At 38.3% G+C, this 23,041-nt stretch overlaps 2 protein-coding genes across 21 annotated transcripts in view; one reads left to right on the forward strand and one right to left on the reverse strand.

Annotated features, from left to right (window-relative positions):
* The first annotated feature begins 131 nt into the window (after nt 1-131).
* The window catches only part of dock7 (dedicator of cytokinesis 7), a 56,606-nt gene continuing 33,696 nt past the window's right edge, over nt 132-23,041 (forward strand). For all 20 annotated transcript variants that reach the window (XM_073815163.1, XM_073815157.1, XM_073815158.1 and 17 more), the window contains exons 1-20: nt 132-270; nt 3,886-3,985; nt 4,198-4,373; nt 4,459-4,527; nt 4,825-4,954; nt 5,084-5,296; nt 5,786-5,871; nt 5,955-6,021; nt 6,354-6,503; nt 9,031-9,111; nt 9,223-9,385; nt 9,482-9,624; nt 9,801-9,894; nt 10,095-10,257; nt 18,552-18,669; nt 18,776-18,846; nt 20,694-20,832; nt 21,750-21,851; nt 22,643-22,729; nt 22,805-23,036. In XM_073815163.1, the coding sequence (XP_073671264.1) occupies nt 233-270; nt 3,886-3,985; nt 4,198-4,373; nt 4,459-4,527; nt 4,825-4,954; nt 5,084-5,296; nt 5,786-5,871; nt 5,955-6,021; nt 6,354-6,503; nt 9,031-9,111; nt 9,223-9,385; nt 9,482-9,624; nt 9,801-9,894; nt 10,095-10,257; nt 18,552-18,669; nt 18,776-18,846; nt 20,694-20,832; nt 21,750-21,851; nt 22,643-22,729; nt 22,805-23,036 (2,422 nt within the window). In that variant the 5' untranslated portion in view covers nt 132-232. The remainder of the gene's footprint in view (nt 271-3,885; nt 3,986-4,197; nt 4,374-4,458; nt 4,528-4,824; nt 4,955-5,083; nt 5,297-5,785; nt 5,872-5,954; nt 6,022-6,353; nt 6,504-9,030; nt 9,112-9,222; nt 9,386-9,481; nt 9,625-9,800; nt 9,895-10,094; nt 10,258-18,551; nt 18,670-18,775; nt 18,847-20,693; nt 20,833-21,749; nt 21,852-22,642; nt 22,730-22,804; nt 23,037-23,041) is intronic.
* angptl3 (angiopoietin-like 3) lies at nt 10,922-14,907 on the reverse strand. The gene is made up of 7 exons (XM_065298841.2): nt 14,295-14,907; nt 13,964-14,074; nt 13,747-13,864; nt 13,531-13,644; nt 13,356-13,451; nt 12,407-12,679; nt 10,922-12,211 (listed from the first exon to the last, which is right to left on the reverse strand). Exons 1-7 carry the CDS (start codon nt 14,805-14,807, stop codon nt 12,045-12,047), a joined length of 1,392 nt encoding a protein of 463 aa, XP_065154913.1. The 5' UTR covers nt 14,808-14,907; the 3' UTR covers nt 10,922-12,044.

Raw genomic sequence — 23,041 nt, forward strand, 5'->3', positions numbered from 1 at the left:
TGCGGCTGGAGCGCGTTGATTTCCCCCACCCGTATTCCGCCAAGTCCCTCCCCTGACTTGATCACGGTTTGTTATGGATGCTTTGAGCGTGTGAATGACACCTCAACTGTCCAATCGCGCCCTTCTTCTGAGCGACTCTTGCCGCAGGAGGCGGGACTTGTCGGGATACGGGTGGGAAAGGAATATCGCGGCTGGAGCGCTGAAGTTACCCGAGTACTCAGCGGCTACAGTCATGGCTGAACGCCGCGCCTTCGCACAGAAAATCAGCAGGTAAGGGGATATAGGGCATCTCAAAACAGAACCGTATTGTGTTTTATCCGTGGTCGCGTGGTCTTTTTGTCTCTGCTGCCCGAAGCAGTTGGCGAGCATGCCTACCTATCCAAATAAGGCCTAGAGACGTTGAGTTAGCTGGAGCAAACGCTGAGTTATATAGGCTGTGCCGTAAAACATATTGCACTGCCTATGTAGACTGCCTTTTGGTCGTGATAGGCATATTCGCAATGCTGTCTAGCAAGGCAGCATGCTAGATTTTAAGGCACTGCCATAGAGATGCCCAAGTGACCCACCCTAAAACCGAAAGAGCAGTATGATGCCTTTGTGCCTCTGTGCAATAAAATGAGTCTTTATCGATGATTTTATAATCTATACATACATCATTTGTTAAACTCCTGTAGGATCAAAATGATATGAAGGTAGTGATTTTGAGGAGTCAATGAAATGCAGTGTTTGGGATTTGCAAAACGATGGCTTGACATACTGACACATCAGATGATCATGAGACGTTATGCTGTCAGTTTACACATCGTAAATGCGCTTATATATCATCGCTTATGGCACAGTGCATTTTGGCTTTGGTTTTTGAGATCATGAATTGATTGATAAGCTCTGATGTTGCAAAAGAAAAAAATAGACTTTAATTTGCATGCCTTACATGTCAACAATGACAATAATTATATAAAAAATTATAGTTTATATGCATTAAGTTATTATTATTATTATTATTATTATTATTATGAAGGATAATTATAGTGTAATATAATTTTGATATACCACATAAAATTTAAATATACTAAAAGAAAATTTTCTGGCACAGTTGCTTTGTAAAGCCATTCAGACTAAGATCCAGAATTACCTGAAATGCAATGGTTGATTCTTTCTCAGGAAGATGCATTGTGATGACAATCTGTCATGATGTCATTTTGCAGATATAAAGTTACTTTATGTCTTTTAACAGGTTTTTGGTGAATAGGCCTTTTGTTTATCATAATGCACTCTACAATCAAGTCTCATCATAGGGTTTAAGTGCATATTATATACATTTAGATGTCCCTTAGGATGTTAAGTGACAAGATTAGACCTCATATGTATCTAAAAAAAGGAAATGACCTTTAAGGCTTCCATGTGGTTCCCATGCTATTGGTATTTTCCAGATGCTTGGGAGTGCCTTTGCCATGTTGTCTTGTCAGTGGTGTGTGTTATAGGTTGATTAGATCAGTTACTGAGACTTTTAGGCACCTGCTGATTCTTATCGCTATGCGTCACTTTACCCAATAGCACAATATGCTGAGATATGATCAAGAAAGGTTGTTTTGTTTGATTTACATAGAAATAGCTTAATAGAACTTCCAGCCAAATTCAAAAGGCAATAGAAAAATCAATATTTAAGAGTGCATTTACGTATATGTACTTAGAAGATGCTTTTATCTAAAGAGACTTATAGTGCATTACAAAAGTAAGCTTATACATTTTAAAAGTAAGTGTGTTCCCTGTGGAAGAGCAGTTTTTGTTTTTTAAATCAGTGCAATGAAAGCTCTGCAGACTTTGCTGTTGACTTAAGTGAAGTATTTCTAAAAGACTTTCAGAGGAGGTGTAAAATATGCACTGAAACTCATTGTGCCTTTTGTAAACAGCACTTTTGCGGGCCAATCATCTGCTCTCTCTTCAGGAATGTCCAGCCTAAATAAAGGTCCCTCTAGAATCAACAAGGGCAATTGGGACCGGTTGTTGTTTCAGTGTATTGTCGTCCTCCACTGATCAGAGTTGGACTTGAGATACTGATCCAAATAAATTGTAGTTTGTTTGTTCTTTATTATGTGTAGTATTTGACTTTTCCGTCTAGACACAGTCATGTTATTAACCAGTTATGTCCTAATCTGTATACATTAGGTAGTCAGGTTCTCACTGCATTGTTTTATTAAGGCTTGTATTTTGTAATCTGTATGCTTATTGTTCAAGTGGTATAGCAGTAGCCTACACCATCAAGAAAGCTAGAAAAATGATCCTAAAAGTTGTCTGTATTCTAAATTAGTATGCATACTACTTGGACTTTATTGGCAGTATACTTGGTGCAGTATAAAAAAAAATGCATGTAATACCTGGACGACCTACTGTTTGCCAAAATATACAATGTACAGCGTAGTGCACTGTGTTGGAGGATCTACCACTAGTTTGCAATGAACTTAACTTGACCTATTATTTCCAGTAATAAAAAGCACTGAAGGTATTAGTTGTGATTCTTAATTATTTAAGAATCAATTCTGAACTTGGCATTATGGGACTGAAAGCTTGTGGCTCTAATGCTTAAGGCTCCTTAGGCGTATTATTGATGCATTATGCATTTTATGGATGCATTATGCATTATAGGCAATGCAGTCTTTTACCCCCACTAACCTGTCACATCATAAAAATGGGAATTATTACTGGTAAGCTTGATGCTTCTTTATTAAATGGATAGTTCACTCAAAAATGAAAATTCTGTCATTAATGCACCTTCATGTTGTTCTAAACATGTATTAGTTTCTTTGTTGAACAAGAAGATATTTTGATAAAGTGTGGTAACCACAGTTGACGACACCTACTGATTTCCACAGCATTTGTTTTCCTACCATGGAAGTCAGCGGGAGCCGTCAACTGCGGGGTTACCATAATTTATCAAAATATTTTATTTTGTATTTAAAGGGACACCACTTTTTTTAAATATGCTAATTTTCCAGCTCATCTCGAGTAAAACCTTTTATTTTTACCGTCTTGGAATCCATTCAGCTGATCTCCATTCAGCTGCGCGGTGCTAGTGGTTTATTATCAGAATCGATTATGCTAAGCTATGCTAAAAGTGGTACCGCCAGACCCGGAGATCAGCTGAATGGATTCCAAAATGGTAAAAATCAAATGTTTATATGTTTATGTTTAATGAGCATATTTTGTGGAGTGTCCCTTTAACAGAAAAAAGAAATAAGTTTCGAAAAATGTGATGGTGAGTGAATAACAGAATTTTAAATTTTGGATGAACTGTCTCTTTAAGAGTACACTGCAAAAAATGATGTGTTAATTTTTTACCACAACACAAAGGGAAAGGGACAACACAAGTTGTGTTAAAAACAGTGATGGGAGTAACGCGTTACAATTAATTCCGTTACTGTAATTCTACTACTTTTAGTGGTAATGAGCATGTAACTAATTTTTTTTTTTTTAAATCAAGTAACGCAGTTACAATTACTGAAATATAAATGAGTTGGTTACTCGCGTTACTCTATTTTGTGATAAATGAACACTTGCAGACAAGACATTTCTGATCTAATGTAATGTCGCAGGACAGTGGTGGGTGGCACAAATAATTATTGCAGACTATTTGGTTTACATGCACAATGAACATTTTGTCCACTATTTGTAAAGCCTAGAAAGTCTGGACTTTAAAGTTGCTTGTTTGTGTGTTCCCTGGGTTCGAACCCATGACCCACTGAGCTACACAGACCATTAGTTCTGTGCTTTTCTAATGATTGTCAGGTCATGTGATCCTCTGCCTGTCCTATTACACTTTACATGCTTATTATAATAATATACACATCCCTCTTACCCTCAAAACTTCCCTCTCTTACTGTTTTGCAGGACTGTAGCAGCTGAGGTCAGGAAGCAGATTGCTGGACAGTATGGATCACCTCAGCTTCTCAAAAACCTCAGTGTGGGTGGCAATGCAACTAGCAATGCTGTGAGAATCACATTTCAAATACAGTATACCCTGTTGTTTCCATGGTTTTAAGACTGATTTACCATTTTGGTTTACATAGAGAGAGTTACAAACAGTATGCATATAAAAAGAAAGAAACACTGTTGTGTGCACTGTTCCTTCTGGTGGTAATTTCTTCGTCTTGGCTGCTATGACACATTCACATTCTCTCTCTATTGTATTTTTCCATTCAGGTTCCTCTGACAGAAGCAGTCGAGCCAGTGGATTTTGAAGAGTATTTGATCACACACCCACCCTTAATAGAGTCAGGACCTTTGAGAGATCTCATTGAGTTTCCTCCAGATGACATTGAAGTGCAGTACACTCCAAGAGAGTGTCGAACTCTTGGCCAAGCTGTGCCAGAGGAGGGGTGAGTGCGTGTTGAAATTGGACATATGTGCATTTGTCTGATGCTTGAATAACTTGTGAATTCATTTTCTCTAATAATTTTGCAGTGACAGTGATGCCCATGTCAGAGACTGTATCCGCTCCTATACTGAGGACTGGGCTGTTGTTAACCGCAAGTATGATGTTCAAAGATTTATTGCTTCTTTAGATGTCCTTTTAGTGCAATTTTTCCATTTCAAAACCGTGATGGTTTGTTATTTCTAACTGGGAATTTTAATTCCCCTAATAGATGGATATTCATGTAGGGCATAGTTTTGTGAAACAAAAATATCCTAGGATCAGATTTTTAAGATCATGAGAAATATTTCAGGCCTTTGACACTTTTTTTAAAAGTCCTTATATTATTGGGATCTATTTTGCCTACTGATTAGCATTCAGGTCATCATGACTGATGATGTATTTTGGATGCACAGGTACCACAAGCTGGGCACAGCGTTTAACCCCAACACTCTGGACAAACAGAAGGAGAGGCAGAGGGGTTTACCAAAACAGGTTTTTGAGTCTGATGAGTTGCCAGATCACAGCAGTTATCAGGATGATCAGGTAAAGCTGTGATCAAGCAGTATGTTATGGTTTTGTGCTAAGCCTGGTAGAGCAACTGCACATTACCTCTCTATGCTTCTACTGGAGTCCCTCTCTTAATATAACTGAGGACTGCATTGTTTGACACAGGATGATCTAAAGCGGAGGTCCGTGTCGATAGATGACACACCACGGGGCAGCTGGGCTTGCAGTATATTTGACCTGAAGAACTCTCAGCCTGATGCACTGCTACCTCACCTTCTGGATCGAGTACCCAATGAGGAGATCGACCATCACAATGAGGACCAGCGCAAGTCAAACCGCCACCGGGAGCTTTTCGCCCTGCATCCTGCTTTGGATGAGGTAAAGTACTACATTTTGCTTTTAAGGGCTTTGCAGGGCCAGTGAGGATGCATAATAAAAGTCTATTACACATCTGGAGACTGCCCAGCTGCTCTACTTCCTGAACTTCAGCCAGCTTCTTGTTTCCTGTCTGCCATTATTGGACAAACTGATTAATCCAGGTGTGGCTGATTATTGTTGTTGTGACTACTGAGGTCAGGCACACCTGGATTAATCAGTTTGTTTGTGACTACTGAGGTCAGGCACACCTCGATTATTCAGTTTGTCCAATAATGGCAGACAGGAAACAAAGAGCTGGCTGAAGTTCAGGAAGTAGTGCAGCTGGACATAAAGCCTATTAACTAATGAAAAGTGTTGATGGATGCATGAGAAAAAGTTTTTAAATTCCCCACATTTACACTGAATAGGGGTTTGACTAAACACCAAGTACATCATAACTAGACTATTCAAGATAACGGAAAAAAAATGTGTCTGTATTTTTTTGCGTAGGAGGAGCCGATTGAGCGCCACTGTGTGCCTGATGTTCCAAAAGAGCATTTCGGTCAGAGGCTTTTAGTCAAGTGCTTGTCCTTGAAGTAAGTTCAAAAGCTTTTTGTGTGGTGAGATGTTACATTTAATGGCTGCGATATAGCTGACTTGCTTCTTTATCCGTTTTAAGGTTCGAGATAGAAATTGAACCAATATTCGCAAGTTTGGCCTTATATGATGTCAAGGAAAAGAAAAAGGTGAGCTTGTTTTGTGCTCTACAGGGTTTTAAAATGAAACTATAATAGCAAAGCACTAAAATTGACCCAAAATAACCAAAGTAATTTATTAGTATAGGAAAAATGCCTAATATATACAACAAAATAGATCTTAGCTCTACGGTGGTTGATAATAAAACAAAATACTTCATGTAAATGTGTAGGGCTGGGCAAAGATTAATCACGATTAATCGCATATAAAATTGCATTTTGCCTAATATATGTATGTGTACTGTGTGTAATTATTATGTATATTAAAACAAACACACACTCTTGTACTGAAATGTATCTCTTATTTCCATCTTAATCCTCAGATATCAGAGAACTTTTACTTTGACTTAAACTCTGAGCAAACAAAGGCCATGCTCCGGCCACACATCCCATCTGCTGCTATCTCCACCCTGGCCCGCTCTGCTGTCTTCTCCATCACTTACCCATCACAGGACGTTTTCCTCGTCATAAAGGTTACCTATTTCTATTAAGGGTTTTTTTTCAGACTGTAAGACTCTTACGAATGTCTTGAAGTTTTTATTTCCTGTGTTCTTTGAGCAGGATATATTGAATGGCTCCTCTGCTTCTTTCAATAGCCAATAGGCTTTCTTTTTCAGCCATGAACTATAATTTGCTAATTGCTAGTCAGTTGCTTGCGGTGTTGTGGGAAAGACACGATGCCTGCGTCCGAAACCGCCTACTTTCATACTATATAATGTGCCTGAAAATAGTTCCCTGCTATTGAAAGTTACCAAGGGGACTACTTTCAGATGCTGCATAATATCACTGCGCCTGCTGCAGCCATGGTACAGCAGCAAAGTCCTTGATTATTACGCCAGAATGAGAGTATAGTTCCTAGCCATATCGGCCTAGAAAATTGTAAGTTTAAATTTTTCGTCTGTCTTAGTACATGATGTAGCTACAGATAAGTTTTAAATAGGAAAAATATTGAAACTCTTTGGTCAGTTTTGAGCGTGATGCTTATGGTCAGATTCCGATTCAATGGATTATGCTAAGTTATGCTAAAAGTGGTACTGCCAGACCTGGAGATCGGCTGAATGGATTCCAAAATGGTGAAAATAAATGTTTAACTCTAGGGGAGCTGGAAAATAAGCATATTTTCAAAAAAAAAAACGTGGAGTTTCCCTTAAATTTTTTTTGATTATTCTACTGAATTAACAATAAACTTCAAAAAACTGCATGCACAAAATGAAGAGTTTTTTTAAAGGTGCAAGAATTCTGGTTCGGAAAGTTGCAGATAAGTGTAAATAATAATCTTTAAGTTCAACAAATGTTCATTTCAGAGTGTTTGTGTGTTCATTTTAATTAAAGAAAAACTTAAAAAATATATATTTTAAGTAGTCTAAATAAAAATTGAATAAGTTGTGCAAATTGCTGCCACTACATGTATTGACATTTTTACACTTGCTAAGTGTGTCCCATTGGGTGAATAATTCTAAATGGACGCTTGAAAACTTGGGCCAAATACAGGCCAAATACATAATGTAAGTGGTCAAGTGCAAAGACAGCAAGTGTGGGTATTTGGACACAGACGTTCATTCGATAGACACTTTACTATCCCGTGAGCCCCCAGGAGAAGAGTTATCAAACGAAGGAGGAGAGGCGTTGTTTGCTTAACAAAAGTTTGTGTATGGTAATGCGGCTCTATTCAAATGCAAATAAATACATGATAAACGGCTGTCCCTTGTGGTTAAATTGCGCTTGTTTAACGTCATTCAAGTAAAAGGAATATTCCATTTTCATAAAAGAAAAATCCAGATCATTTACTCACCACCATGTCATCCAAAATGTTGATGTCTTTCTTTGTTCGGTTGAGAAGAAATTATGTTTTTTGAGGAAAACATTGCAGGATTTTTCTCATTTTAATGGACTTTAATAGACACCAACAATTAACACTTAACTCAACACGTAACAGTTTTTTTCAAAACTTGAAAGTTTCAAAGGACTATAAACGATCCCAAACGAGGCATAAGGGTCTTATCTAGCAAAACGCTTGTCATTTTTGACAATAAAAATAACAAATATACACTTTTAAAGCACAACTTCTCGTCTAGGTCCGGTCCAGCGCGACCTAACGTAAATGCGTAGTGACGTAGGGAGGTCACGTGTTACATATATAAAACGCACATTTGCGGACCATTGTAAACAATAAACTGACACAAAGACATTAATTTGTATCAGTTGACATACAACAACGTAGGAACGGTCAGCTTTCAAATAACTTCTAAACACTGGGGCGAGGTTTCGCGTTCGTCCTCTGTGACCTCTTGACGTCATGACGTATTGCGTGGGGTCACGCTGACGCATCACGACCGGATCTGGACGAGAAGTTGTGCTTTAAAAGTGTATATTTGTTATTTTTATTGTCAAAAATGACAATCGTTTTGCTAGATAAGACCCTTATGCCTCGTTTGGGATTGTTTATAGTCCTTTTGAAAAAAACGTTAAGTGTTGAGTTAAGTATTAAATGTTGGGCTCTATTAAAGTCCATTAAAATGAGAAAAATCCTGCAATGTTTTCCTCAAAAAACATAATTTCTTCTCGACTGAACAAAGAAAGACATCAACATTTTGGATGACATGGTGGTGAGTAAATTATCTGGATTTTTATTTTAAGAAAATGGAATATTCCTTTAACAACTAACTTGTTGTTTTATTATGTCACATAATCAACATGGCAGATGTTATACATACAAATTCATTCATACTGTCCATATTTATACTATATAGTAGTACCTACTATTTTTAAGGTCGATGAGTAGGTACTTTATCTAATTCAGTACCTATGGTCACAGTATGAGATTTTGGACGCAGGGTATCACAGATTTTTCTTTGGCAAAAGTGTGATTATATGTCAATATTTGTATTGTCTGTAGGTTCAAGGCCATATTAGAGTTTTTTTGTGTACTGGTTTTTAAATAATGTTGAATAGCTAAAAGCATGCTATATCAGTTTACAATACAAAAATGTGTTTTTGCAGCTTGAGAAGGTTCTACAGCAGGGAGATATCGGCGAGTGTGCAGAACCTTATATGGTCTTCAAAGAATCTGACGCAGCAAAAGTAAGACCTTTTATCAACTGTCCAATCAGACTCATAACAGCATATACTCGGGATGTACAAAGATTGTTATGTAGGCCGATCACGGAGTGTTTTTTATTTATGTGTTCATAGAATAAGGAAAAGCTTGAGAAGTTGCGCGGTCAGGCAGATCAGTTCTGCCAGCGACTGGGGCGTTACCGCATGCCCTTCGCCTGGACGGCCATACATCTCATGAACATTGTGAACAGTGCAGGCAGTCTGGAGAGAGACACAGAGCTGGAGATGGGACTGTCCGGTGAGTCTACAAATTTTTAAGGCTGAACTTACACACAATATTGTTTAGCCATGCTACAAAATCGCTTGAACTGCTTGTTTGCGTGCCGTCACACAGAGAGGAAGGGCTCGTGGTCGGAACGTAGGAACTCGAGTATCGTGGGACGTCGCTCGCTGGAGAGAACCACGAGCGGGGACGAATCGTGCAGTCTTACCAGCTTCAGGCCGGCTACCTTGACAGTCACCAACTTCTTTAAACAGGTCACCCTGTTATTCTGGATAAGCTGCCCAGTATTGATTCAAATATTGATCTCATAGTTCACTGTCCTCTAGTTAGACCTCCAAAGCTATGTATTTTTTAATTTTGTATATATGGTAGACTATCACTGTTTCCTGTGGGTATCTGACTTTAACTTTTTTATAAATGCTTATATTAGGAGGGAGATCGACTGAGCGATGAAGACCTTTACAAGTTCCTAGCTGACATGAGGCGTCCCTCGTCTGTGCTGCGTAGACTGAGGCCTATCACAGGTAGAGGATCTTTTGCAATGGGTTACAGCCATTTTGGCAAGCTTGATGGACAAACTCAGTTGCAAAATAGATCAATGTGGTCTGTAGGCCAGTTATCATTTATGTTTGATGATTTTTTTAGCAAGTATTGATATGTAATGTAGTTTAAATCAATCGACAGGACAGCCCTAGTAATAGTTTGGTTTACTTTACACCCACAGCTCAGTTGAAAATCGACATCTCTCCAGCCCCCGAGAGCCCTCATTATTGCCTGACCCCTGATCTGCTTCAAGTTAAGCCCTATCCAGACAGTCGAGTACGGCCGACGAAAGAGATCCTGGAGTTCCCTGCCAGGGATGTCTATGTACCCAACACCACATACAGGTATCGCCTCTTTTAAGAGTTTCAGTCATATAAAATGAGAGTCATAAGTTTTGCACACAAACTTAAACCATGTGTCTCGCTTCTGCTTGAATTAATCAGACGTTTTATTGTGCAAGCCATGTAAAGTTACTATTTTAAGTCAAGGTCGGCAGACAACAATTCTTATCTTCTGCATATGTTGACCTAACCTGTCATACAAAGGACATGTTTGTCCACTTTCAGTCGGTGCCAACTTTATCTTTAAGTAGGCAGACGCTCCGCATAATCAGCTTTGATTTGGCTGATGCTTACTGGATAATTTTGGACCTTAATATATTTTGACATAGTTTACTGCCGATTGTTAATATGCAAGATTTATATTTATGTAAGTATTTAATCATGGAAGGTTGGTTTTCCATACATGGTAAGCTTGATTAAACTGCTGTACAAGATATTTATTATCTGCTAAATATTTAGTCTCTTATGAATTATGCCTTAGAGTAGCCTTAAAACTGTCAGGGTAGTTTTTTCTACTTGATTCATATGACCCCATCATTAAAGTTGCTCATATGCAAGTACCTATTGAAGTTTTTACTGACGTTTGTTTTAATTATACAGGGAAATATGCAATTATTTCCAGTATTGCTGATTATTTAAAATGAAAAAGAGACACTCATTGCATGTGTGTGAGACGTTAAGAAAGATTTATTTTTATTTTTGCATTAATGTCTGAAAGTTTTACTATAAATATAAAGCACACTACTGAGGAAACATTCTGTAAACTAAAAATATATACACATTACAGCTGAGTATGCACAAAGCTTAACAAGGAGTCAATATGACTCAACACATAAAAGAAGCAGGATATATAACTTTTACCACTATTACATTACAATTACTTGGTAGCAATGTATACCGACTTTAATTATTAACATTTATATATGTAATTTGATATCTTATGTATTTATATTTTGAGACATATTATTTATGTCCACATTTACCGACTTGCATATACATTTTTCATGCATGTAACACAAACAGAAATGTTTAACAGAACCATGCAATGAATTTGGAAGGGGACAGCTTGAATCACCATATACTCTGTAAAAGTAAAAGTTGGATTAATTAAAAAAAATACTTCAATAGGTAAAGCCTTAAAACTTTATGTAAAAAAAAATTGTTGATTTTTTTTATATTTGAGGTGTTACCAACTGAAGTATTTTTTTATGAATGTGCCACATCTGTACATTTTCGTACAATATTTAAGTAAAAAAAAAAACAATATATTGAGAACTATAACTGAATGCAACATAGTTCAATAATATGCATATAGTGAACAAGCTTTTGAACAATCTGTGAATTTTCTTACAGTATTTTAAATAAAAAAAGTTAAACAATATATTGAGAACTATAACTGAATGCAACGTAGTTCAATAATATGCATATAGTGAACAAGCTTATTAAATTTAGTCCGTTCTTATTAACATGCATCAGATCCTTAGTTTTGTTCCAGATGTGTTATTTGAACCCAAGTAATTTTTTACCATTATTTTGTAAAACGGCTTTACCAAGGTTGTAATCCAATGACCTAGGGATATACTGAACTAGCACATGCATGTTGCAATACCCGGTTTCTACCTCGGAGTCAATGCCCTGTTTCAGTTGCGTCAATCTGTTGTGGAAATCAGCAATTTTAGACTGTCTGTAACGAAGGAGGGAAGCTTAGTTGGCCAGAGATTACTGCCACTTCGACCCCTCTAATTGATCTTGAATGGCTCGGTAAAAGTTGGGGTCAGTAATTATTGAAACTAGGTTAAAGGTCTGATAGTGATCTTTGTGGATTTAAGGGTGAAGGGGCTTCCTTTGGCAGGCTTCCAGTATATTCCTTTCCTGCGCTGGGGGCGAGCCTTTGGTCTCATCCAGGCATATCTCCCATTTAAGTTGGTGTCTCCACATGCGTTAAACCACCAACCGCCTGAGAACAGCAAACACTTTATTTAATTAATTTAAAGGGGGAAAAGGGCAGTAAAAAAAATAAACATACATCTAAAAATTATTATTTTAGCTAATCTTAAGCCAAAATGTACCATATTTGTGGATAGCGATATGCGTGTTCAAAACTTTTGGAAGAAACATGGGCACAGTTACATTTAATTTGACCATTTGTTACCTGTGTAGTTGCGGGCACAGTTGGATTCGCTGTGTTTATCATTGTCTCTGTCCTTGGTTGAGAACTTCATGCCCGTGTGGTTGCTCATGGCATTGGGCAGATCTCCAGACAGAGGTGCCAAATAAAGGGTGTACCCATTCGAAGGGCCATCCAGGGTGAACGTGTACTCTATGAATCTCTTTTCCTCTTTCCAGTCTTCAAGTTCAATGTGCAGAATGTATTCTCCTTGCTGAGCAATGGAATGGATTTTGGCCAAGCCAAGCCAGAACTCTTCTGTAACATATCATATATATCATTGCTTATATTATTGTGTAAACTTTCCTTATTTTCTCATTGCATGTATATGAAGCCTAAAACCAACTATTGAAATCCTGTCAGACAGTTATATTGAGTAGGAACTATTTGTTGCCTCAGGTATTTACTCGTATTGCAGTGGTAACATGCTTCGAATATACAGCATAGGTTGGTTTTGTATCTCCAGCTATATACATTCAACAGGTTTTATACTTATTTCTGATTGCAGATTTGCAATAATATTAAAGGGACACTCCACTTTTTTTTAATATTCTCATTTTCCAGATGCCCTAGAGTTAAATATTTGATTTTTACTGTTTTGGAATCCATTCAGCTGATCTCCATGTCTGGCAGTACCACTTTTAGCATAGCTTAGCACAATCCATTGAATCTGATTAGACATTAGCATCCCGCTTAAAAATAACCAAAAGTTTATATATTTTTCCTAATTAAAATTTGACTCTTCTGTAGTTACATCGTGCACTAAGACCGCCAGAAATTTAAAAGTTGTGATTTTCTAGGCCGATATGGCTAGGAACTATACTCTCATTATGGCGTAATAATAAATTCAAGGGCTTTTTTGCAGTTGCATATTGCAAACCTAACCCTTTAAAAAAATTATAATATTTGAAATTACCCAAAGGTAAATACGTACTTTCCAGTTGGCCAAATCCATGTTCATATTTTTCCCACGACTGATCAAAATCAACAGAACCATCCACCCTTCTCTGAATGACCGTTGCTGCTCCATCTTAAAAATATATGTAGATGTTATACTTTGAATTAATATCTTATTTTTATAGGATCAGATAAGTCTGTTGTTGTCCTACCAGAATTTATTTCGCAGTACACATTGAAAGGATCCGATTGATTGGGTTTGATTGGGTAAATACCACTCTTCATCTGGCCACTTTTGAATACATCACTGCAATCTGTTAGGAAGTCTGTGCAAAAAAAAAGTAATAGACAGCTGATTATTTTAAACCCAATAAAACATCAGTCTCAACATTAACATTAATGAATAATTGCTGTTCTTCTATTATTACCATTTCCGTCCATAGTTCCATTAGTGGAATTCATTGTCAAGTACCCAAAGGGGTCAGGTGTTTCTGGACTCAAATCTGATGCTTTTTCAGCTGTGTCTTGAAAAGTGTCATAACTCAGCTGAAACAGATTAATGATATAAACAAATAAAGTGAGTGTCAATACATTCCTAATTTTATACATTTATTAAAAGTAAGATGAGGAATTTTAATGAGTTACCTTATCCTCAAGACTCTTAATTTTCACTTTCTGGTAGCTGAGCTGTTCATGTTGCTCTTTCACAGATTTAAGTAGGTCCGTGATGGTCTTTTCTTGTGTTTCAATGATGTCCTGCACAACAGACTATTTTAATACAACTCTCATAGAGATTAATTCAGTTTAAACATCTGTACAGTTACAATATTAGCTTCAGTACGTTTACCCAAAGATAAATATTCATCTTTGCTCAGACCCTCAGAACTAATGTCATTCATTGATAAGATTACGATTATTAACTAAACCATTAAGAGTGTTTGAATTTATTATATTACAAACTTCCGATCTGATTCACCTTAAGGCCAGAGATCTCCTGAAGTTGCTCCAAGGGAATCATGCTTTGAGACAACCCCTTCAGCTTCTCCTCCAATCCTCCGACCTTGTTGTGCAGTTGGCTTCTCTCCTCCAAAATGTTGTTGATTTTAGTGTTGATCTCCATCGACAAGTTTCTGATCTCCTCATTGTTGACCTTCAAAAATGTGGTCGTCTTCTTCAGCTTCTCCTCTTCCTCTTTAATCTCACTGGTGACCACCGACAGCTGGTAGAAGGAGCGGTCGAAAATGTTAAGCTTCTGGAAGATGTCATTGATCTGAGCCTTGGTCTTGTGCACAAACTCACGGAGACTCTGACCGAGCTGGAGCAGACCGTTAGCCAGCAGTCGTACGTCATCTAACATAGCAAAGCGAGATCTAGCCTCAGTTGGCTGCACGGTGATTAGGATGGGTGCAACCGTGGGTGCTTTCCTCGAGTTAGGGGCAGCATTAGTCACGGATAAGATTAGCGATAAAAACAAAATGACGAACTTCATTTTAGCTGGTTTGGAGATGTTTGTGATGTTTCCTTCACTGTGTCAGCTTGCTCTTTGTTCTTGACTCCCAGCCTTTCCTCATGCCCTGCAATGGCAAACAGCAGAGATTTCTCAAATATATACCGCTGCAGTGAGAGGGGAGGGAACTTTTGGTGATCATTAAGCTGCTTCTGTGTCCTCCCCCAGATCTGTGAAAGTTTACCCGGCGCAAACATTTTACAGTATCACGCGCACACACATGCTGACCCAACTGGCCACACATCTATAACACGGCCCCTTGGTTGCAACTGATAAGCAAAGATGAACGATGCTACAGGCCGTCCGATGAATCACTGAGTACATCAATCACGTCATCACTGCGGCCACTTGGTGCACTGTGCGTGCCGCACTGGATGCGAATTAATAATAAAAGCAAGGAATTTATGGTTGTGGGTTTGATTTAATGGTCTCCTGAATCCGCGAAGCATCACTCAAAGGTGTCACACAGAAGGTCTGCATGTACAAGCAGGATCATCACTGGAGCTCAGAACTGCTTGGTTGAGGCAGTAATAGATTTGAATGATGCCTGAAAGTTAGGGGAGTTTGTGCCATGTACAAACCTTTTATTTTTTGCTGTTTCATATTAATCCCCTTCACATTATTTATTGTATAAAGCAAGGAAAAAGATATTATACCTGGAAATCCAAAGACTACGATTTTGAATAGGTGTCCAACAACCATTTTTATTTATTTATTTATGTCACTTAACACTGTGCCAACCAGATGTGAAGTTTTTTTTAAGCAGCCATAAAAAATAAGATCTTTGGTTGTATGGTTTGATAGCCCCACTCACAGTAAAAGTTCATTAACAGCTATTTATGGTTTCACGTAGGACCGATGCTGTAGCTAGACCGTAGGCTGTGCATAGCTCTGCGTAGCCTGACGTGCACCCTTACAAAAATGTGACAGCACGTTCGTTCTACGTGGGCCGCAAGTGCTGTGATTGGTCTGATGCGTAGCCTACTGCAAAGGTCCTATGTGCCTTCAGTCCAAAATGTATTTAGTGTTAAGTGCTTTTTACACGATGTATGATAACCATAACTAGTTTTAAAAATTAGAAATTAAGCGCATTAAACGGGCATTCCACTTTTTTTGAAAATATGCTAATTTTCCAGCTCCCCTAGAGTTAAACATTTGATTCTTACCATTTTGCAATCCATTCAGCTGATCTTCGGGTCTGGCGCTAGCTCTTTTAGCATAGCTAAGCACAATCCATTATATCTCTTTTTTAGCGACCATTAACATCGCGCTAAAAATAACCAAAGAGTTTCTATATTTTTCCTATTTAAAACTTGACTTTTCTGCAGTTACATCGTGTACTAAGACCAGCGGAAAATAAAAAGTTGTGATCAAGGTGTAATAATCAAGGACTTTTGCTGCTGTAACATGACTGCAACAGGCGTAGTGATATTACACAGTGCCCAAAAATAGTCCCCTGCTATTGAAAGAAACCAAGGGGACTATTTTCGCACAGGGCATAATATCACTACGCCTGTTGCAGCCATGTTACAGCAGCAAAAATCCTTGACTTCTTGCACGATGCTAACTGTGCATTCAGACCGCCACCAGCGAGAGCGTCAATAAAAGCTCTGGCTGCCCTGACAACGACGCTAAAGAAAAGTTGTAGTGGACGCTCTGACGCTCGAATGCATTCTCTGAACTCCTCTCAGGCGGAGGTTTCCACCTTCCGATTGGTTGCCGGTGAACATTTCCACCTTCCGATTGGTTGCCGCCGAACCGCGTCATATCTCATTACCATAAAGTTGAGCTGATTTCAACTCTCCTCGACGCTCACGCTGTACATGACGCGCCGCGCCGCTGCTCGCCGGAGCTCGCCACCGGCTCTCATTGAAAATGAATGACTTCCGGCCACTTTGACGCTCTCGCCGGTGGCGGTCTGAATGCACAGTAATGGTCTAAACAGATTCAATGTATTGTGCTAAGCTATGCTAAAAGTGCTAGCACCAGACCCAGAGATCAGCTGAATGGATTCCAAAATGGTGAGAATCAAATGTTTAACTCTAGGGAGCTGGAAAATGAGCATATTTTCAAAAAAAGTGTAATTTCCCTTTAATTTTGTACTAATAAAGCATCAGATCACAGAAGAGGTTATATTGAGAGTGCATGAGAGATCTGTGCCCTTTGGATAGTCTGTCTGACCTTAGTTGTCCCAGGAGAGCAGACCCTACGTCACTATAGTCTTTTCCTCCAGCTACTGGAACCACAGACCGGAAACGGCTGCACAACAAAAATTTAGGCTACCAAAAAGATCAATGGTCATTAATGTTAACTACCCAGTGTGTTTCTTTTTCCTTTATATTGAGACTCTTTCACATGTGAACAGAAACTATGAAAATGATGTCTGTTCGTGGAAGTTATATAATTAAATTTGTGCATACCAAGGCAATTTATAGTTTAGCTTACCTAAATTTCATGCTGCTTTCACATTTAGCCCTACTTTAAATTAAGGAATAAAAAATATTTGTAGACTTTAAAGCCCCCCTAACCTAGAAAATGCACTTTTAAAAAGAAAATGAGTCGCCAGAGTCTCCATCTATTCTCCTTTAAACCGCAACAGTCACACAAAACAGGCTATTGAGGATCCCCTATCAATGTGATGTCACATTGATTACACCCCACCCATGACCGCTCACAGACTCCGCCTTATGAGCACATAATTCAATCTTCCGCCAGAGATGCATGTTTTGATGTAGTCCACATGTGTAAGCACTCTACCCCCTACTTTGCATACGTGAAGGGGAACAGAAGCTTTCTTTGCACTTAAAGAAATAAAAACAGCTAATTTTTCAATGCAGCCACAAATGGCCAAGTTTCAACATCATATAATGAAAGATCTGTGGTGTATTTTGAGCTGAAACTTTCCAGACACATTCTGGGGATACCAGAGACCAAACCTAGGTTAGGGGCACTTTACAAAAATCCAGAATAATATAATTATTGAAGTAACTATAGGGATAGTTTGCCCAAAAATTATAATTGCCCCATGATTTACCAACCCTCAAACCATCTGAGTTACATATGACCATCATTGTTCATACAAACACATATTCACAAAGTTATCCATCGGCTCCAGGGGATAAATAAAGGCCTTCTGATGTTAATTGGTTTGATTTTGTAAGAGACATATCCATATTTAAACTTTACTAAAGTAAATAACTAGCTTCTGGGTAACACTTAGGGCCCCATTTTAACGATGTAAGCGCAAAGTGGTGAAATTTTTTTTGTCAATTTGTGAATATTGTTGCTCAAGTACACTCTAAAATGTCTTGGTTGTTTTAACCCATGCTGGGTAAATATTGGATCGAACACATGTTGGGTTAAAAATTATCCAATATTGGGTTGTTCTTAAGCAACCATGGCATATAATAATACCCAACAATATTAGATTTTGGGTTAGTATTCAATATTTACCAATCATGGGTTAAAAACAACCCAGACATTTTTAGAGTGTTTGTTCATTAAATACTTGTGTTAATTCCGCAATAACACAAAATTCAGAAATAGAGTTTTAGGCAGAATCCATTAAGTGTCTGTAAAAAAAAGTAGAGTTTTCAGTTTTGTCTGTAGAGTAAAATGTGGTTTCTATCCAAAATGTTGTCCATCTGTTTTGTTTCACCGATCTACATAAAAGCGGTAAATATCAGTTGTCACATGGACAATTTCTCTGTCTACCTATGTTTGTAGGAACCTGCTGTATGTTAACCCACAGAGTCTGAACTTTGCTAATCGTCAAGGCTCTGCTCGAAACATCACAGTCAAAGTACAGTTCATGAATGGGGAAGATCCCAGCAACGCAATGCCTGTAAGTATTAATAGGAATCCACATCATTTTGTCTTACATACCAAGGGTTTTTGATTTGGCTAAAAGCGTTTGTATACCTACAGCTCTTCCCTCATTTCTTTTTTAGGTAATCTTTGGAAAGTCCAGCTGTTCAGAGTATGCTAAGGAGGCATACACTGCTGTAGTGTATCATAATCGGTAAGTTTATAAACCATTTATTGCAATTTCCTTTAAAGGAATAGTCTAACCATTTGCCATATTAAACTATGTTATTACCTCAGCCTAGACGAATTAACACATACCTATCTTTTTTCAATACGTGCACTGTACAGCGCGTTGTGAATGTGTTAGCATAGCCTAGCCCTATTCATTCCTATGGTACCAAAAAAAAAGTTTTATTTTGTGGCACCATACTTACTGGTATAACTCATCATGTAACAGTCTTTAAATAGGGAAAACACGGAAGTGTTTGGTGGCTTCCCTGTTTGGTACCATAGGAATGAATAGGTCTAGGCTAAATGCTAACACATTCACGACGCGCTGTACAGTGCACGCATTGAAAAAAGATAGATATGTATGAATTAGTCTAAGTTGAGTTAATAACATAGTTTAATATGGAAAAAGGGTAGACTATTCCTTTAAGAGCTTTATGACCACAATTGAGGCTCATTGAGTGATTAGCTCATTGAGTAACAGTTTTAGCTTTGATTGTCTGTTAAACAACAATTTGTAAAGCTTTTTGTTATTGTTGCATAAGATATGGATTATTGACACACACACACACACACACACCTAAAGGATTAGGAACACCTGTTCAGTTTCTCATTAAAGCAATTACCTAATCAACCAATCACATGGCAGTTGCTTCAATGCATTTAGGGGTGTGGTCCTGGTCAAGACAATCTCCTGAACTCCAAACTGAATGTAAGAATGGAAAAGAAAGGTGATTTAAGCTATTTTGAGCATGGCATGGTTGTTGGTGCCAGACGGGCCGGTCTGAGTATTTCACAATCTGCCCAGTTAGGGATTTCCACGCACAACCATTTCTAGGGTTTACAAAGAAAGGTGTGAAAAGGGAAAAACATTCAGTATGCAGCAGTCCTGTGGGCAAAAATGCCTTGTTGATGCTAGAGGTCAGAGGAGAATGGGCCGACTGATTAAGGCTGATAGAAGAGCAAGTTTGACTGAAATAACCACTTGTTACAACCAAGGTATGCAGCAAAGCATTTGTGAAGACACAACCTTGAGGCGAATGAGCTACAACAGCAGAAGATCCCACCGGGTACCACTCATCTCCACTACAAATAGGAAAAAGAAGCTACAATTTGCAAGACCAAAATTGGACAGTTGAAGACTGGAAAAATGTTGCCTGGTCTGATGAGTTTCGATTTCTGTTGAGACATTCAGATGGTAGAGTCAGAATTTGGCATAAACAGAATGAGAACATGGATCCGTCATGCCTTGTTACCACTGTGCAGGCTGGTGGTGGTGGTGTAATGGTGTGGGGGAAGTTTTCTTCGCACACTTTAGGCCCCTTAGTGCCGATTGGGCATTGTTTAAATGCCACGGCCTACCTGAGCATTGTTTCTGACCATGTCCATCCCTTTATGACCACCATGTACCCATCCTCTGATGGGTACTTCCAGCAGGATAATGCACCATGTCACAAAGCTCGAATCATTTCAAATTGGTTTCTTGAACATGACAATGAGTTCACTGTACTAAAATGGCCCCCACAGTCACCAGATCTCAACCCAGTAGAGCATCTTTGAGATGTGTTGGAACGGGAGCTTCATGCCCTGGATGTGCATCCCACAAATCTCCATCAACTGCAAGATGCTATCCTATCAATATGGGCCAACATTTCTAAAGAATGCTTTCAGAACCTTGTTGAATCAATGCCACGTAGAATTAAGGCAGTTCTAAAGGTGAAAGGGGGTCAAACAAAGTATTAGTATGGTGTTCCTAATAATCCTTTAGGTGAGTGTATGTTTCTTTGATATTTGTGATGCCTTTAAGTGAAATCTTCAATTCCGTTTCTTTAGATCGCCAGATTTCCATGATGAAGTCAAAATCAAGCTACCAGCCTCACTTACTGACCACCATCACATTCTCTTTACCTTCTACCATGTCAGCTGTCAACAGAAACAGAATACTCCACTGGAGACGCCTGTTGGATACACGGTACACGCAGTACTCTAAATACCACATTTTATTCACTCATGCTGTGCCAGAGTATGGATACATTTAAGTTTATGAAGTGGCTTTTTTGTCCTTGCTGTGCTGGAATGCAAGTTGAAATTTGACTTGAACTGACAACACACCACTTGGAAATTGGAGTTAAAAGGACAAGAAGAATATAAAAGACTGGTCAATTTTTAAGGTTAAAAGTTTAAAAGTGCCACACAGCACCACAAAAAATGTGTCTTGTTGGTTGGCGATAAATACATTATGGTTCACCATGTTGCAGAAAAGTTTTATTTACATAAATTGAGATAAATTAACTACAGATTTTCATAAATGGCATTTTAAAACATTTTAAGCAGTTTCCCAGACGGGTGTAAATCAATCCAGGACTAGGCCTTTAATATATTAGGACATTTAAGTAGTTTTTACAAAAATACCATACAAAACATCACCGGTGTGCATCTTTTTTGGGACGGGGGCTTTTGGCCTTTATGTAGACAGTATAATGGAGCGTAGACAGGAAAGTTTTGGGTGGAAATCGGCAAAGGACCTCAGACCTCATCAAATACTTGTGTTAATTCCGCATTAACACAAAATTCAGAAATAGAGTTTTTAGGCAGAATCCATTAAGTGTCTGTAAAAAATAGCTAAAAAAGCTCTTGTGAAGTTTTCTGTTTTGTCTGTAGATTAAAATTGCTTTTGGCCTTTATGTAGACAGTATAGTGGAGCGTAGACAGGAAAGTTTTGGGTGGAGATCGGCAAAGGACCTCAGAGACAGGAATCGAACTCTATAATTTTTTACCCTATTTGCAACTTAAGTATGCAGACTTGGTCACTACAGACTTGCACATCAAAATTTAATAAAAAAATGTACCTTTAAACATTTATGTTGCTCATGTCTTTTTCTTTCTCAGTGGATTCCTATGCTGCAGAATGGACGCTTGAGAACCGGTCATTTCTGCCTGCCGGTGTCTCTGGAGAAACCACCTCAGTCTTACTCTGTTCTCTCTCCTGATGTGAGTTTCGATAGTCAGTATTAATTAACTCTTTGCCTGTCATTGACGAGTTAACTCTGCAATTAAGAGAAAACGCTTCCCTGCCAATGACGAGTTTTTCCGGCAATCCATATTTCCGCTATTATCCACTAGGTGGCGGTCTTGCCCAACTTTTAAACCGGAAGCAACCCTTTAGGTCAAACAGTAAGAACTCCGTGTATGTTTGACATTTGATATATTGTATGTTTATATATTTAAAGAAGAACATTTTCTGGAAGGCGTTAAACTTTTGTTAAAATAAAAAAGCAATTTTAAAAAAATTAGTTAATGTATTTTAAGTATTAGACAAGCTTCAGTATTGGTTTTAATATACGGTATCACATAGCAATGATTAGTAGAGACAACAAAAGGGCATTAACTCTTTCCTCGCCATTGACGAGTTATATCTTATAAAAATCCGTGACAAAAATGCAATTATCAAAGCAAAGGATGCAAAAGAAGTGCTGCATGGGGTGTGAATTGTTGATCTCGGTGCTCTTTGGATGCAAGGGATAATTCAACTCAATATATAGAGAATTTCCAAGGCACTCCAATGATATAGAAAAAGTTAAAAGCCTTTTTTTCACATGGCTTAATCTTTTAGAAACAGGTGACAACCAATATTTAATGGGTGATAAAAAAAGAACAAATGAAAATAGGTTAAAAAAAAATTTGTTTAAAAGCACAGGGTCTGTTTCTTTCATGTGATATATATTTAATAAAGAATATTTTCTGCTTATTTTATTGGTTGAACACTTTGGTATGTTTTTAAGGTTCCTCTTCCTGGTATGAAATGGGTGGATAACCACAGAGGAGTCTTTAATGTTGATGTAGCAGCTGCATCCACCATCCACACACAGGTGCGTTGTTTTCTCCAAGCATTAAGTGTTACTAAATATGTTCCTACTCTAAACGCTGTCCTATCTTCTCCTCAGGACCAGTATTTAGATAAGTTCTTTGCTCTGGTGCATGCTCTGGATGAGCACATGTTCCCAGTAAGGATAGGAGATATGCGCATCATGGAGAATAACTTGGAGACTGAGCTAAAGTCCAGCATTGCGGCTTTGAATTCCTCTCAGCTGGAGCCTGTGGTCCGGTTCCTTCACCTACTGCTGGACAAACTGGTGCTGCTGATGGTGCGGCCACCTGTTATAGCCGGCCAGATAGGTACA

This window comes from Paramisgurnus dabryanus, chromosome 7 (assembly GCF_030506205.2).
Source record: "Paramisgurnus dabryanus chromosome 7, PD_genome_1.1, whole genome shotgun sequence".
NCBI classification, from domain to species: domain Eukaryota; kingdom Metazoa; phylum Chordata; class Actinopteri; order Cypriniformes; family Cobitidae; genus Paramisgurnus; species Paramisgurnus dabryanus.